General features: G+C 44.7%; 1 protein-coding gene across 5 annotated transcripts in view; it reads left to right on the forward strand.

The window, feature by feature from the left end:
• The window catches only part of LOC5574178 (CTL-like protein 2), a 90870-nt gene extending 74565 nt beyond the window's left edge, over positions 1-16305 (forward strand). For 2 of the 5 annotated variants that reach the window (XM_021852300.1, XM_021852299.1), the window contains 8 exons: positions 5056-5178; positions 5247-5603; positions 5762-6027; positions 13862-14027; positions 14093-14324; positions 14384-14699; positions 14759-15413; positions 15501-16305. In XM_021852300.1, coding sequence (XP_021707992.1) covers positions 5056-5178; positions 5247-5603; positions 5762-6027; positions 13862-14027; positions 14093-14324; positions 14384-14699; positions 14759-15413; positions 15501-15607 — 2222 coding nt within the window. In that variant the 3' untranslated portion in view covers positions 15608-16305. Of the gene's footprint in view, positions 1-4529; positions 4956-5055; positions 5179-5246; positions 5604-5761; positions 6028-6378; positions 6471-13861; positions 14028-14092; positions 14325-14383; positions 14700-14758; positions 15414-15500 lie in introns of those variants that run through there. The other 3 variants (XM_021852298.1, XM_021852301.1, XM_021852302.1) reach the window with 3 other exon arrangements.
• The last annotated feature ends 988 nt before the right edge of the window (positions 16306-17293 follow it).

Raw genomic sequence — 17293 nt, forward strand, 5'->3', positions numbered from 1 at the left:
TAAAAAGGAAATTCGAGAGCAAAATCCCAAAATGATGCGAGTGGTGGACCAGAAGAGCATGTTTGTGAAAAATGTGGTGATATCTGGGCTCACCCTGAAGGCCTTGGTGGACACTGGCGGAAAAGTTTCAACGATCCAGGAAAAGTTTGCCAAAAAGGTTGGCGAGCTTAGGCCCAGCCATAAAGTGCTGCGTGGATTCGGGAAAAAAGAAGTGACCGTTTCCTCAAAGGTATGTGCAGAGCTAAAGGTGGACGGTATCAACATGCCTATTGAGCTACAAGTGGTGCCTACGTGGGTGCAAGATACGGCAATCATATTGGGAGAAGATGTGATTGACCAAGATCGGTTGATTATGGTGAAAAGAAAAGGTGATGTGAAATTCGCATGGGAAAGAGAGTCAGAGGCAGGATCTCCGCAACCAAACTCCGATGAAGAGGCCGTAGAATCGTCTGTGGCTCGGATGTATACCATTGCGGTTGAATCTGAGAGAGTGATAGATGAACAGTCGTTGAACAGTGATGGCGGACACCTATACGATCAGAAGCTGGTCCGACTGATAGAGCAGTACCGAGATTGCTTTGCTCTTAACATGAAGGAGATGGGATGTGCCAAATCGACGGAGATGAAGATCAATCTGGTGAATGAAGATCCCGTGTATATGAAGCCGAGAAGATTGGAATATGCGAGAGAGAATGTGCTGTGCGAGATCGTGAGTGAACTGCTGGATGCTGGGATTATCGCGGAGACTGAGTCCCCGTATAACAGCCAGGTGGTGTTAGTGCCGAAGAAAAACAACCAATTTCGGATGGCCGTTGATTATCGGCTGTTGAACGCGAAGACCATCAAGGATAAATATCCAATGCCTGACATCGAATCATGCTTACAGAAGCTGGCTGGAGCACGGTTGTTTATCACCATCGATTTGTACAGTGGGTATTACCAGATCCCGCTGGACCCGGAAAGCCAGAATTACACTGCGTTTTCTACGATGGATGGGCATTATCGGTTCTTAAGGATGCCATTCGGCCTAGCCAACGGCTGTGCGGTTTTCCAAAGAGCCATGAACAGAGTTGTGAAAGTGCTTAAGAAGAAGAAAATTGTGGTGGTCGCTTACATCGACGACTTGATCATTCCCGGGAAAAATGAAGAAGAATTGCTGTGGAAATTTGAAGAGCTGTTAGTGGTCTTACGAGACGAAGGATTCACAATTAATTTGAACAAGAGCCACTTTTTCAAAACATTGGTGTGCTTCTTGGGCTTTGAAGTGAGTGAGAGAGGAGTTCGTCCTGGTGAATTGAAGACTAAGGCGGTCTCGGAGTTTCCAACCCCCACCTCAGTACATTCTGTGCAACAGTTTCTGGGGCTGTCCGGATTTTTTCGACGGTTTGTGCAAAATTACAGCATAATTGCTGGGCCCTTGTTTCGATTGCTAAAAAAGGATGCTGAATTTGTGTGGCAGGAGAAAGAGGAGAGTGCATTTCGTAAAATCAAGCAACTTTTGGTGGAGCGACCTTTGTTGGTGCTATATGATCCCAAGGCTGAGATCGAGCTCCACACCGATGCGTCCAGTGTGGGGTTGGCAGGAATACTGCTGCAAAAGTGTGAAGATGTGTGGAAGCCCGTGAGTTACTTCAGTCGTAAAACGTCTAGTGCTGAAGCCGTATACCATAGTTACGAGCTGGAGTTATTGGCTGTAGTGGCGAGCGTGGAGAGATTCAGGCAGTATTTGATCGGGAGATTCTTCATACTGCGTACGGATTGTTCGGCGATACGTGATACCTACACCAAGAAGGAAATGAACCCTAGAATTGCTCGCTATTTTTTGAAGATGTTGGAGTACGATTTCCAAATTGAGCACCGCAGTGGAAATAAAATGCAGCACGTAGATGCTCTCAGTCGATCACCGATCGAGGAACCAGTCGAGATCGAAACGGTTGCGGAAAACATCATGGTGCTGGAGATCTCAAATACAGACTTTCTAGTGAGTATGCAGAGGCAAGATGAGCGTGTATTGGAGATTGTTAATAAACTCTCCCGAGATCCGCTGAGTGACGAAGATAAGCAGAGTCACGATAACTTTGTGTTAGACAATCATCGCTTGTACCGCAAGGTGGACGGAAGAAAGTGCTGGGTGGTACCGAATAACGTACGGTGGAGAATGATGAGGAGCTATCATGACGAAAAGGGGCATTTTGGAGAAGAGAAGGTGGTTTCGATGATGGGTGAAATGTTTTGGTTCCCAAAAATGCGGAAATATGTGCGAGCCTACATCGCTGCTTGCCCCAAATGTGCATTTTTCAAGGCGAAGCAGGGGAGACCCGAAGGTTTTCTGAATCCCATTCCGAAGACACCGATACCGTTCTATACGGTACACATCGACCATCTGGGACCATTTCCTAGGTCGTCTAAGGGAAATGAGCATATCCTTGCTATCATTTGTGGATTCTCGAAATTCTTGTTAGCCAAGCCGGTGAAGTCCACTAACACGCAGCCGGTGATAACGATGTTGGAGGAGATGTCCAGTGTGTTCGGGCTTCCATCCCGAATAATAACGGATCGTGGAACTGCATTCACGTCCAGAGTATTTAAACAGTTTTGTGAAGATTACAGTGTTGAGCACGTGTTGGTAGCCGTTGGTACACCTCGTGGGAACGGGCAGATCGAGAGAAGCAATCGCACTATACTCACTGCTCTCCGTACGATGGTCGATGAAGCGGATAGACGATGGGACGAGAAGGTCAAGTTCGTGCAGAGTGCTATCAATACGGCACCCAATTCTACCACAAGGTTAGCGCCAACTACGCTTGTGTTGTCTTTCAAACCGAGGGACGTGGTGCAGAACGAGATAATCTCAGTAATTTCGACTGAGAACCCCATCATACCAGCGTCGATTCAGGAGCTACGTGATCGTGTGGAAACAGCAACGCGCGAGAATCAAGCCAAGCAGAAGATATATTACGATAAACGGAGACGAGCAGCGGTCAACTACCACGTGGACGAATTGGTGTTGGTAGTGAAGGACCAATACATTGCCGGAGGTAGCCGTAAGTTGGAACCACGTTTCAAAGGGCCGTTTGTGGTCACTGAGGTGCTACCGAACGACCGTTACAGAGTGAGTACGATCCCAGGATTTAGTGGTCGAGCTTTCTCGACAGTGTATGCGGCAGACCACATGAAGAGATGGTGTGATACAGTGGACTTAGAGGGAGATGCTTTAGTCGGGAGTGAACTATCGACCGATGAGGAAGACTATTAGATTAGAGAGATATGAGATGTAGAGTTGAGTAATTGAAATGAATTCGATGCGGACATCTTGAATGTCTGGGTGTCCGGTTGTAATGAACTTTATACTAAATGGGCAGAACCCAGTGAACTGTATACCTTATACCTACACAACTACACTAATTTGATACGCTTTGAACTTTACAATTTTACAATATTTAGTCAGTCTATTCCAAGCCACCGGAGTAATCACTTCGAGTCCGAAACGCTCTAATTCCCCCGAGTCCTTGTCCGCCGTTGACCCCCCTGTACTTGGCTTTTTACACATGTTTTTGAAGAGAAGTCTCTCAAACATACATGCAGATATGTATGCATATCGAAACCTTTTAAAGAGTTGATTAAGGCGAAATTCGATGTTTTAAAAAATCTTTCAGTTGGCTCAGAATTTAGCTAAATTTTGTGTTAGGGACAATGGAAATTCACGGCAAAATAATTTAAATTTGCGGGTAATCAAAAATACACATTTTCAGTAAAAACAGTTACATATATGTGTAATTTAAGCGAAATTTAATGAAATGTTTTTTGCATGTAAAATTTAAAACTAAAGTAGCAAGCCAAAAAGACGTCCAAGTTAAACCTTAACGGTTATAAAATGCTTGGTGGAGCTTCGATAAATGGAATTTTGAGATGAATAAACCATTTTTTAAGCAAATACTGGAATTCACAGTGATTTTCATATGAATTCTCCAAATTCGACTAATTTCGCGGCATTTCACGGGGTTCCTCAATTTTTCCTCAATCACGGGGTTCTTCCAATCTATTTTATACTTTGGGAGTAGTTATGATTCTCTAGTTCGAGATCTTAAAAACTAGCTCAGACAAATGTGTTTGCGAAATTAGGCATTTGATTACGATTTATTCGTGATGTTCGGAATTTGAATTAAGGTGTTTGGAATATGAGACAGGATGTACGCATTGTTCGGCATTTGAAGCTAAATAATGTTCTATACTTTTACGTAAAACATAATAAATATTTTTATCAGCACACCCAACAGCTACATGGTTAGACTTTGCGAAAAACATAAAATTTTCACAAATATCAGCTAATTTATGCCTATCAGATGTATTTGAAGTCACTTCGGAATATGAGTCAAAACGGTAATCTAGATGCCAATAAGCAACATAACATACTCTATCGCTGAATTTCTCGCAGTACCACTTCTAACAACAATTTGAGCTCTCTCCCACAAAAATGACCAAAGATAAGTGTAGTACGCAAATGACGCACCAAGCCAGTTGCCGTAGAAGTTGCCAGCCGAGCGTTTTGTTTGCTTCCCCAGTGGCGACACCGAAACGCATTCATTACACACGAAACGATAGCGCATTACCTCTCGGTGCTTTTGAGGGGCAGCACAGCTGCTGGGAGCTTGTGATAAGAAAGTCCGAAAGATACGGACGATTTAGTTTTAGTTTACCAAAAAGTTTTGCGGTACGAGTGAAAATCTTGCAAATTATTCTTTCACAGTAGTGATACATTCAGTATTAACAGTAAGTGCAGCTACAGTGCTAAAGATAGACATTACGAAATGCTTATCAGGTTATCAGTGTTCGATTGTTGATTGAATAGACATTAGGTTGGTGAAAGAAATCCAAAGTAAAGATGGGACTCTGCTGCGGAACGGGTGATCGCGTCATCCAACATACTGACGATGACGTTCTGCATTCGTCGGAAAGTAAGAGCTCCGTTTTAATTCAAATTAATATATTTAAGTAAAACTATCGAGTTTTGTGTAACACGTATAACTGAATATGATTTTGTTTCGTTCTTTGCAGGTCAACCACTAAAATATGATCCTGAATTCAAGGGTCCTCTATCCAAACGATCATGCACGGACATTCCATGTCTCTTCCTGTTCGTCGCCTTCCTAGCTGGCTGGGGAGCGGTGGCCTACTACGGTAAGTACCTCTCAACATACCATCCTGGCTTATCTTTCTAATGAATCGTCTACTCAATCTGCGCACAGCACTTCGCCACGGCGACTTGGATCGCTTACTAGTCCCGACCGACTCGAACGGTCTCAAATGTGGCGTGGATAGTGAAGTTCAGAAAGAGCCCTATTTAGTGTTCTTCGACATTAGCGAGTGTGCCAAATATGACGTTCCACTGTACGGATGCAAGACCCCGCAGGTTTGCGTCAAAGAATGTCCCACCGAAGATTTCACGTTCGTTTCGAACACTTGCAATCCGACCACCGTCGCCGACATCCGATCGAAGCTGATCTGCGATCACAGCGTCCAGAAAAATCAACTCAATTGCAACGACATCCAATCTCTTATCGATCGAAGACGCTGTGCTAGGTATTATCTGAAGAGCGTTCCATGTAAGTATCGGCTTATGTTCAATATCTACGACCCTGCACAACTCCGATTCCCTTCCACTGCATTTCTTTGTGTTGCATCGATGTCTTGTCAGTACCATAACTTCGAACTCCTGAAACACGTTTGGCAACGATCAACTACCATAACCAACTATTTCCAGTCGCAAAGCGATGCATCTCGGACCTTCCGGAAACCGAATGTCCGTACATTCCACCAATGGTACTGCCTCAGTACCAACTATCCTCGTTCCCCAAAGAGTCCTCTCGATCCGGTAAACAACTGTCGGCCGAGATGCGGGACTGCGCTAGTCAACGAAGGCGTGGCCGTCAACTGCTGGTCGATCGCGTGAACAAACTGCAGTCCTACTTTGCACGTTACGTCGATAACTTGCTGTCGCACGTTACCAACGATACCGTCGTCCATCAGGTTTGTCCGGCGAAACTTAACCCCCCGAGTTGCATCAGTATTGCTAACCTCTGCCTACGTTTGCGAATGCTTCTGTGTTTGACTAATACGACTAGTTGTGACGTTGCTTTATCCCCTTGTTTCCTCTTGCGCCTTTTACTAAAAAAAACAGAACTAATCAAATCAACTAATCAGTAGGCACTGTTAATGCGTTATTTCTCTCGCTCTACAATGAATCTATATCTATCCTTCTGCTACTGTTTATGAATCCTGGCACTCCCACTTGCAATTGGCGACACACGTTGTAAACACAACCTTAAACCCCAAACAAAATCATTGCACTGCTGGCCACTGACGATGACGGATGAGCAGTTTCCAAGCGTTGCCTACCGGACCTGAAAACGTTCCAGAACATAGACAAGGACATCATCGAGGGAATCGTTAATATTAAAATGCTAGCGGGGGTAGGTTTGTTTTATGCTATTGTAGGCTGTAAATGAGTTTTCAAGGTTACAATATAGGTAAGAAGGTGATTGGAGAATGATGATTGAAACAAAGAATTCAATAGGTTAGCAAGTCAAATCGATTTTATTCCAAAAGTAAGGTGGAATTTCTCTGAGTATTCTGAAGGATTTCCTCCCAGAAATCTGGAAGACTTTCTCCTAGAAGTCTGGAGGCCTTCCTTCTAGAAATCTGGAGGACTTCCTTGCAGAAGTCTGGAGAACATCGTCCCAGATGTGTGGAGGACTTCCTTCCAGAAGTCTGGAGGACTTGCTCCCAGAAGCCTGGAGAGCATTCTCCCTGAAGTCTGAAGGACTTCCTCTTACAAGTCGGGAGGATTCATCGAAGAAGTCTGAAAGACTTCCTCCCAGAAGTCTAGACGTCTTCACCCTAGAAGTCTGGAGAACTTTTTCCAAGAAGTCTACAGAAGTTCTTCCCAGAAGTCTAGAGAACTTCATCCCAGAAGTCTGGAGGGCTTCATCCCACAAGTATGGAATCCACTTGAAGTTGTGGACAACTTCAACAGAGAAGTCTAGAGGTTTTCATCCTAGAAGTCTGGAAGACTTCCTCCCAGAAGTCTCTACGACTTCACATGGAAGTTCGTAAAAAATATTCCCAGAAGTCTGGAGGACCTCATCCCACAAATATAGAAGACTTCCTCCTAGAAAACTGCAGGACTTCCTCTCAAAAGTCTGAAGGGCTTCCTCCCAGAAGTCCGAATGGCTTCCTCCCAGAAGTCTGAAGTGCTTCCTCCCAGTAGTGTGGAGAGCATCCTATCAGAAGACTGGATAACTACCTTCCATAAGTCTGGAGAATTCCCTGAATTCCTTGAAGTCTCCTAGAAGTCTGGAGGACTTCCTTCCAAAAGTCTGGAGGACTTCCTTCTAGAAGTCTGAACAAAATCCTCACAGAAGTCTGGATAACTTTCTTCCAGAAGTCGGGAGAACTTCCTCCCACAAGTCTGGAGGACTTCCTCGCACAAGTCTAGAGGACTTCCTCCTAGAAGTCTGGAGAATTTCCTCTCAGAAGTCTGGGATACTTCAGCCTAGAAGTCTGGAGAACTTTCTCCAAGAAATTGTGGACAATTTCACCAAAGAAATCTAGAGGTTTTCCTCCCAGAAGTCGGGAGAACTTCCTCCCAGAAATCTGAAGAACTTCCTCCCAGAAGTCTGGAGGACCTCCTACCAGAAGTCTGGAGAACCTCCTTGCAGAAGTCTGGAGAACCTCCTCCCAGAAGTCTGGAGGACTTCCTCCCAGAAGTCTGGAGACATACTTCCCAGAAGTCGGAAGAACTTCCTCTCACTAGACTGGAGGACTTCCTCCCGGAAGTCTGGAGGATTTTCTGCCAGAAGTTGGGAGAACTTCCTCCTAGCTGTATGGAGGACTTCCTCCTAGAAGCCTAGAGGACTTCCGCCCAGAAGTCTAGAGCACTTCCGCCCAGAAATTTACAGCACTTCCGCTTAGTAATTTGGAGGAATTCTTCCCAGAAGTCGGAAGGACTTCTTCTCAGAAGTCTGAAGAACTTCTTTTCAGAAATCTGGAGGACTCCTTGTAGAAGTCTGGAGGTCTTCCTCCCAAAAGTTTGGAGATCTTACTCCCAGAATTCTGGAGAGCTTCCTCCCATAAGTCTGGAGAACTTCCTCCCAGAAGTCTGGAGAACTTCCTCCCAGAAGTCGGGAGAACTTGCTCCCAGAAGTATGGAGGACTTCCTCTTAGAAGTCTAAAGGGCTTCCGCTCAGAACTCTAGAGGACTTCCTCCCAGAAGTCTGAAGAATCTCCTCCCAGAAGTCTGGAAGACTTAGTCTCAGAAGTCTGGAGGACTTCTTCCCTGAAGTCTGTAAGACTTCCTGCTAAAAGTCTGGAGGACCTCCTCCAAAAAGTACGGAAGACTTAGTCCCAGAAGTCTGGAGGACTTGCTCTCAGAGGTTGGGAGATTTTCCTCCCAGAAGTTGGGAGAACTTCCTCCTAGAAGTCAGGAGAACTTCCTCCCAGAAATCTGGAGAACTTCCTCCCAGAAGTCTGGAGAACCTCCTCCCACAAGACTTAGTCCCAGAAGTCTGGAGGACTTCCTCTTAGAAGTTGGAAGAACTTCCTCCCATTAGCTTGGAGGACTTCCTCCCAGAAGTCTCGAGAACCTCCTCCCAGAAGTCTGGAGAAATTCCTCCCAGAAGTCTGAAGGACTTTGTCTTAGAACTTCCTCCCAGAAGTCTGGAGAACCTCCTCCCAGAAGTCTGGAAAACTTTCTCCCAGAAGTCTGAAGAACTTCCTCCCGGAAGTTTGTAAGACTTAGTCCCAGAAGTCTGGAGGACTTCCTCCCAGAAATCAGGAGGACTTCCTCCCAGAAATCTTGAGGATTTCCTCCAAGAAGTCTCGAGAACCTCCTCCCAGAAGTCTAGAGAAATTCCTCCCAGATGTATGGAGGACTTCCTCTTTAAAGTCTACAGGGCTTCCGCCCAGAAATCCAGAAGACTTCCGTCCAGAAGTTTGGAGGACGTCTTCCCAGAAGTCCGGAAAACTTCCTCTCAGAAGTCAAGAGTACTTCCTCCCAGAAGTCTGGAGAACTTCCTCCCAGAAGTCTTGAAGACTTAGTCTCAGAAGTCTAGAGGACTTCCTCTCAGAAGTGTGGAGGACTTCTTCCCAGAAGTCTCAAGGACTTCCTCCCTGAAGTCTCGAGGACTTCCTCCCTGAAGTTTGGACGACTTCCTTCTAGAAGTCTGGAGGACCTCCCCTAAGAAGTCTGGAAGACTTAGTCCCAGAAGTCTGGAGGACTTGCTCCCAGAGGTTGGGAGATCTTCCTCCCAGAAGTTGGGAGATCTTCCTCCCAGAAGTCTGGAGAACTTCCTCCCAAAAATCTGGAGAACTTTCTCCCAGAAGTCTGGAGGACTTCCTCCCAGAAGTTTGGAAGACTTAGTCTCAGAAGTCTGGAGGACTTCCTCCCAGAAGTTTGGAGAAATTCCTCCCATAAGTTGGAAGAACTTCCTCCCACTAGCCTGGAGGACTTCCTCCAAGAAGTCTGGAGAACTTCTTCCAAGAAGTCTGGAGAACTTCTTCCAAGACGTCTGGAGAACTTCTTCCAAGAAGTCTGGAGAACTTCTTCCAAGAAGTCTGAAGGGCTTCCTGTCAGAAGTTTAGAGGACTTTTTCCCAGAAGTCTGGAGAACTTCTTCCCAGAGAACATCCTCCTAGAAGTCTGGAGAACTTCCTCCCAGAAGTCCAGGTATCAGGTATCAGGTATCAGAAGGCCGGCTCCAAAGGCACGTTCCCCACCAGTTGGGAGATTTGTGCCATCGCCATATTTGAGCCTATTTCATCATCTACCCGATGGGAGAGGAAAGGGAAGGGAAAGATGGGAGGAAATAGGAGTGGGGTCCCTTGAAGAGGGAAGATCGCATAAGCGAAATGAGAGCATGCAGCTCCATATCACAATGGGTTCGAACAGCGCCCTAAAAAGGGCACTGCAAAACGCATGAGCGTAAAGAGAGCCTATAGTCATTACCACAGCGGGTTAAGAATAACAGGATGTCCTGAAGATTCAGGCTTCTGTATTCAGTTTCACTTAATAAGTGTTTACCAAGTAATTGGAATCGCATTTGCGCAAAAACTGGACAGTTACATATCAGGTGATACGAAGTTCCATAATCGGAGTCACAACTATCACACACAAATGAGTCAGCACGCTGAATATTTGCCATGTGATAGTTGAGTCGGCAGTGGCCTGTCAACGCTCTGACCAAGAGACTGCAATTCTGCTTTGACAGATTTGTTAAATACTTCGCCACCTTTGGAGATGGCTCAGTAATATACAATTTTGTTTGACGACACGACTCCAAACTATTCCAATATTGCTTGTGCTGAGTTGCCGCCCAAGAGTTTATCTGAAGCTTCACCCAGCACTTCGAAATTGGAATAGCCGGCTCAGGGCCAATGAAGTCATGCGATGCTCCATCACGAGCTAGCTCATCAGCCAATTCATTTCCAGCGATGGAAGAATGGCCAGGTACCCATACAAGGTTTACAGAGTTGACTGAATTCAGTTCCTCAATTTGAGTTCGACATGCGATAACAAGCTTCGACCTTGAGTTGGCCGAAGCGAGAGCTTTTATAGCAGCCTGACTATCTGAACAGAAGTATATGACTTTACCCATTACGCGCTGTTGAAGTGCTGATTGCACTCCACACATAAGAGCAAATATTTCCGCCTGAAAAACGGTGCAGTTTCTACCAAGTGAGTAAAACTGATTCAGCCTTAGCTCACGAGAATATACTCCTGCACCAGCTCTACCTTCAAGGAGGGAGCCATCAGTGTAACATACTATATTGTTTGATATACTTCTTTCCAAATAGCCAGACGTCCACTCTTCCCGTGAAGGGAATTGTGTGGTAAATGTCCTGTAAGGAAAGTTACAAGCAATTGTGAGATCACTTGGAGCAAGGACAATTTTGTCCCAATTCACCAAAAGTGGAAACAACGAAGTGTGTGTAGATCTACGATTCACTGGACTTTTCTCCAGTAGATCCAGTACCATAAACGGTAAGAGCAAGAAAGTGCTTCTTGTTTAAGATATATGTGTAGTGGCGCAACGTCGAAAAGGGCCTCGAGCGCTGCTGTGGGAGTTGTAGAGAACGCACCAGACATCGCCATCAAGCACATCCTTTGGAGATGGCCCAATTTTGATTGGATTGTTCTCACTTCGCCCTTTTGCCACCACACAAGACATCCATATGCCAATATTGGTCGAACAACTGTTGTGTAAATCCATTTGATATATTTGGGTTTGAGGCCCCAAGTTTTACCAAAGGTTCGCCGGCATTGACCGAAGGCCATACAAGCTTTTTTGACTCTGAAATCAATGTGAGCTGTCCATAAAAGTTTGGAATCTAGAATGACTCCGACATACTTTACTTGATCAGTCACATTAATCTCAGTGCCAAAAAGACGTAAAGGTCGAATTCCATCGCGGTTTCGTCTTTCCGTAAAAAGAACAATAGATGTTTTATTCGGGTTAACCGAAAGGCCGTATTGGCGACACCAACTCTCGACTACCTGAAGAGCACTTTGCATCAGGTCGAATAGGGTGCTTATGCACATACCAACTATCAGAGCTAGATAGTCGTCGGCAAATCCATAAGTTGGAAAACCGCAATTATTGAGTTGCCTCAATAGCGTATCTGCTACGAGATTCCACAAAAGTGGTGACAAGACTCCCCCTTGGGGGCATCCGCAAACACTCAATTTTCGAATCGCTGCTTGACGCAATGTCGAGAAGAGATGTCGGTTTTTGAGCATTTGATGAATCCAATTGGTAATCATTGTAGGTAGCCCATGGTTTCGTGCGGCTTCCAATATGGCATCGAAAGACACGTTATCAAAGGCACCCTCAATATCCAAGAAAACACCCAAGCAAGATTGCTTCTGAGCAAATGCTTTCTCGATATCGTATACAACTTTGTGTAAAAGAGTCACAGTGGACTTTCCAGATTGGTAAGCATGTTGATTCACATGAAGAGGCATGTTTGCCAAATAAACATCACGGATGTGATGATCGATAATGCGTTCCAGACATTTCAGAAGAAAAGAGGTCAGACTGATTGGTCTAAAACTCTTCGCTTCCTCATACGACGCAAGTCCTCCTTTTGGGATAAACTTTACAGTAATATCACGCCAGGATTTGGGAATGTACCCGGTAGCAAAACTGCTTACAAGTAGCTTTTTCAAAACATGTTTGATAGACTCAAATCCTTTTTGGAGCAGAACAGGATAAATCCCATCCGCTCCTGGAGATTTGAAAGGAGCAAAACTATTAAGTGCCCATTGAATCGATTCAGTAGTTACGATACTGCGAGCCGAGGCCAGAGACTCGTAACTACATGAAAAGACATTTGGTTCATCCGTAGATGCTATGTCCACACATCCGGGGAAGTGTGTATTGAATAAACATTCTAAAACTTCTTCATCGGAAGAAGTAAAGTCACCATTAGGTAAGCGAATTTCGTTCACTTGGAAATCCTTAGATTTTGCAAGAATTTTGTTCAACCGACTGACTTCACTCAAACTGGAAACATTTGTACAAAGGTTTTTCCAGCCGGATCGTTCAGCAGAACGAAGAGCCTTCTTGTAAGCCTTGCGAGCTGACTTGAACGACTCTGATCCAGCTGAACGGCGTCTGTTCCAACTCCTTCTACATTGTTTCCTGAGTCTAGTCAGATCGGAATTCCACCATGGGGTCCCTCTGTTAGCTTTCCAGACCCAGAGGACATTCTTTCAAAAGCTTCCATAATGTAGGATGTCTGTAGTATCAACGGCATCATCCAGATCACTTGGATTTCCAATGGACGGGAATATCCATGAAATTTGGTCGCAACCAATATCAATGTAGAGTTCCCAGTTTGTTGATCGGGGATTCCTAAAACGCAAGTGCTGCGCAGTTACATTTGAAATGTTCAGAGGACCTCCTCCAAGAAGTCTGGAAGACCTCTCCCAAAAGTCTGGAAGATTTCCTTCCAGAATTCTATAGAACTTCCTCCCAGAAGTCTAGAGGACTTTCTGTCAGAATTGGGAGAACTTCCTCCATGAAGTATGAAAGACTTCCTCCTAGAAGTGTGGAGGGCTTTCTCCCAGAAGTCTGGAGAATCTCCTCCCAGAAGTCTGGAGGACTTCCTCCCAGAAGTTTGGAGAAATTCCTCCCAGAAGTTGGGAGAACTTTCTTTCACTAGCCTGGAGGACTTTCTCCCAGAAGTCTGGAGGACTTTCTCTCAGAAGTCTGGAGGGCTTTCTCCCAGAAGTCTGGAGAACTTCCTCCCAGAAGTTTGGTAGGATGCTTCCGAGATGCCTGGAGAACTTCTTCCCAGAAGTCTGAAGGGCTTCCTTCCAGAAGTCCGGAAAACTCCCAGAAGTCTGGAGGACTATCTCCCAGAAATCTGGAGAACTTCCTCCCAGAAGTTTGGAAGACTTAGTCTCAGAAGTCTGGAGGACTTTCTCCCAGAAGTCCAAAGGGCTTCCTCCCAGAAGTCTGGAGAACGTCCTCCCAAAATTCTGAAGTTCTTCATCCCAGAAGTTAATTGACTTCCTCACAAAGTCTAGAGGACTTTCTCCAAGAAACTAGAGAACTTCCTTCCGAAAGGCTGGAGTTTGAAGGACTTTCCCACAGAGATCTGGAGGATCTGTTGGTCAGTTGTACCTCGTATTAGAAAACTTGTAGTTTATGTAAATTTCTTATAGCTATAGCCGTAAGTAAAGTTTTTTTTTTTTTTTTTCAACGTAATCACATTATTTCACAGTAATAGCTACGAACCACTCACAACCTGTAGATTCAAAGCGTTCTGCATTAACTAACAAACCATTTACTGCCCACCAGACCGGTCAGATGGTCGCCGAAGACATCCTGCAATCGTGGCGTATGGTGATCGTGTTCCTCGTGGTGTCCCTCTTCGCCAGTCTGATCTTCATCACGATGCTCCGCTGGATCGCCAAGCCGATGGTGTGGTTCTCGATCCTTGGCGTCATCGTTGCTCTGTGTTATGGTGAGTTCTTTCGAGCGCCGTGCTGGATAACAACCGATCTTCATGAAGAACTTTTGCTTTTCCAGGCGTATACTACAGCTATGAGCAGTATCAATACATCAGTCAGCATCCGGTCGAAAGCCACGTCAACGTTTCGCCCAATCTGAGCTCGCTGGTCAACTCATGGTTCAAGTCCGATCGCACCTGGCTGTGGATCTTGATCATCCTGTCGATCGTCCTGGTGGTTTTGCTGCTGGTTGTTCTAGTCCTTCGGAAGCGGATCGTGATCGCAATCGCATTGGTTAAGGAGGGAAGCAAGTAAGTTCTAGCTTTATTATCCGAAGAATCGTTTGTTACAGAAGTCGATCATCCCACAGGGCGGTCAGTGCAATCTTCTCGACCGTATTCTTCCCGATCATTCCGTGGGCGTTGCACATCCTGGTGATCGCGTTTTCGGTTGTGGTCGGGCTATACCTGGCCTCGATCGGGGAGCCAATCCACCGGGTGTACGGTTTGAACACTTCGACGTCCTGCGTGTGCGACAATGGTTACCGCGATGGAGATATCTGCGATCCAACGGTGTTCAACGATCACTGCCGGAACAGTGTGATTCGGGCGCCGGACGCTCGCTGCACGGATGCCGCTTGTCACTTCCAGGAGATCAACAGTCCCAAGGAGGTTGGGTATTTCCATGTAAGTAGTTGTACATCATCCCTCTCGTTCAATTGATGATCGTGGTTATGTTTTTGCAGGCCGTCAACGTGGTAGGGTTCTTCTGGGGGATCTGTTTCGTGTCCGCTTTTGGCGATATGGTACTGGCATTCACCTTTGCCACCTGGTATTGGACATTCCGCAAGAAGGAGTTGCGGTTCTTCGTGCTAACAACAGGGTTTCTACGCACGGTTCGCTATCACATGGGAACGCTGGCGTTCGGTTCGCTGATCATTGCCATCTGTAAGATCATTCGAGCCTGCTTGGAGTACGTCGATCACAAGCTGCGCAAGTACGACAACGGAGTGGTGAAGGCGGTGCTGTGCGTGTGCAAATGCTGCTTCTGGTGTTTGGAGAGTTTCCTCAAGTTCTTGAACACCAACGCGTACATCATGTGTGCGATCCACGGGAAGAACTTCTGCTCCAGTGCCAAGGATGCGTTCAGTCTGCTGGCAAGAAACATTCTCAGGGTCATCGCGCTGGATAAGGTTACCGGGTTTTTGTTCTTCCTGTCCAAGCTTCTGATCGCCTGCGGAATGGCAGCTGTGACTTACACGTTCTTCGACAGTGGACCAACAAAGCCTCTGCACTATCCGTTTGTACCGGCGATTTTGGTTTTTGTTGGAACGTACGTAATCGCATCGGTGTTCTTCAGCGTGTATTCGGTTGCGGTGGATACGCTGTTCCTGTGCTTCTGTAAGTATAGGTTCTATAGCTGCAGAACTCACAAATACCTGCATAATCTTGGAAGGTTTAAAACTAAAAGAGACTTGTTCTTTCCAGTGGAAGACTGCGAGCGGAACGATGGCAGCCAGGAGAAGCCCTACTACATGTCCAAGAGCTTGATGAAGATTCTGGGCAAGAAGCAAAAATTCGATACAACGCGTTGATCGGATCAGCAGTAAACATACAAACCAGCCAAATGCCGAACAAACACACTGGATGTTAGTACGTAGCAATCATATATACTTGTAAGTGATAAGACCAAAGTGAATTTTCTAAACCCCCATACCCAATACAAAACGAATGGTGCAATCGAGAGAGTTAGTTAACGTGGAATTTGTTAGTTGATCGATGAGCGAGAGGATCCCTTTACAGAGGAAAAAGACTTATCCAGACATTTTGTATTAATCATCTGAGTCGAGTTTTGAATGTATCTAATCATTAATCACCCAGTTTGTAGATGTTTGGCGAGTTTCCCTCGCCTCGAAGATCGAAGTTGCCCTAAACTTCGCAATCAAAGACACGTAAAGTTAGGGATACGTATTTTTTATATAAATTTATTTATATGAATCAATGTAGTTGTTAAGCGGAACGCTTAGAAAAAGGATGCTAATGTGTTGCTGGAGCAGTGAAATGTGATAGTAAGAGAAAGGATTACTAATATATGTTGAAGTGAAGTAATGGATATACCTCTGTGCAAATGAGTATTTTAAAAAGAGAAACTGAAGTCACACTTATTCATTTTAAAAACAATCACTAATTGTAGAGACTCTGTCGTTCAAATGAAGCAGAGCATAAAAAACGGTAATTTCAACTTTTAGATATGGACACATGAAAGATCTTATAAACAAAGAATCAAACAGCAGTCCAGAGATCAGTTATGTATAACTGTAGTGCATATCACTTCCCATGTGGGAGCCCCTTATGTTTAATTATACCATCCTGATAAACCAATACCTGGTCGCAAAGGTTCATCAAAGAATTCAAAATCAATTAGTTATGGGGTTTTCAAGATCATAATTTGTAGTATAATAGAGGGCTGGGTCACTATAATGTTCATTTTTCATATTCTTGGGCTGTTTTGCTCACATTGCTCATTGATCCCAAAGCCATATCTAGGTAGTCAAAAATATTTGTGCCCAAATCATAAGTTGCAGTAAACATGTATATGGTGCTTCGGGTAAACTTTCTCCCACAAGGTCTAGGAGATGGTCTAGAACAGTGGTTCCCAAAGTGGGCGAATTCGCCTCCATGGGGGCGATTTTCAGGTCCAAGGGGGCGAAAATTTATAAAACTGAATTTGGGGGGCGAAAATGCTAGAAAGGGGGCGAAAGTGGGAGCAATTGAAAATCAAAAATAGATTCAAAGTTTGTAAGAGGCACTCATATTTTAATGATAGCATATACATCTGAAGAAGAATTTATTTGACACCTAACTAATTTATCGGTTCTCGTTTTTAAATTATGATAAACAAATTTGACGATCTAAATAGTTTTTGCTAAAAATAATATTGAATGCTTTTTGATAGCTGAAACTTTTGGCGATGTGTGAAATTTATTTCCATGTCTAAGGTGAAGTTTGTTGACTTTTTTTTAGGGGATCTTCAGAATAAGGCACCTTAAGTTTTTATTATGTTTTACACATTTATTAAAGTACTCATTTTGATTTTTTGTTGATACGCATACTAAATAGTATTTATAGTACACAACATATTATAAACAAATTTATGTGACTTTGGTGGACATAAATCTGGTTTCAATGATAAAATCACTGAATACCACATACGTAAATCACTCTACTCAAAGATAGGCCTGAGCGACATAAAATTTCATGTTTCAAAGCTTTAAAAAATC

The sequence above is a fragment of the Aedes aegypti genome, chromosome 3 (assembly GCF_002204515.2).
Source record: "Aedes aegypti strain LVP_AGWG chromosome 3, AaegL5.0 Primary Assembly, whole genome shotgun sequence".
Lineage (NCBI taxonomy): Eukaryota > Metazoa > Arthropoda > Insecta > Diptera > Culicidae > Aedes > Aedes aegypti.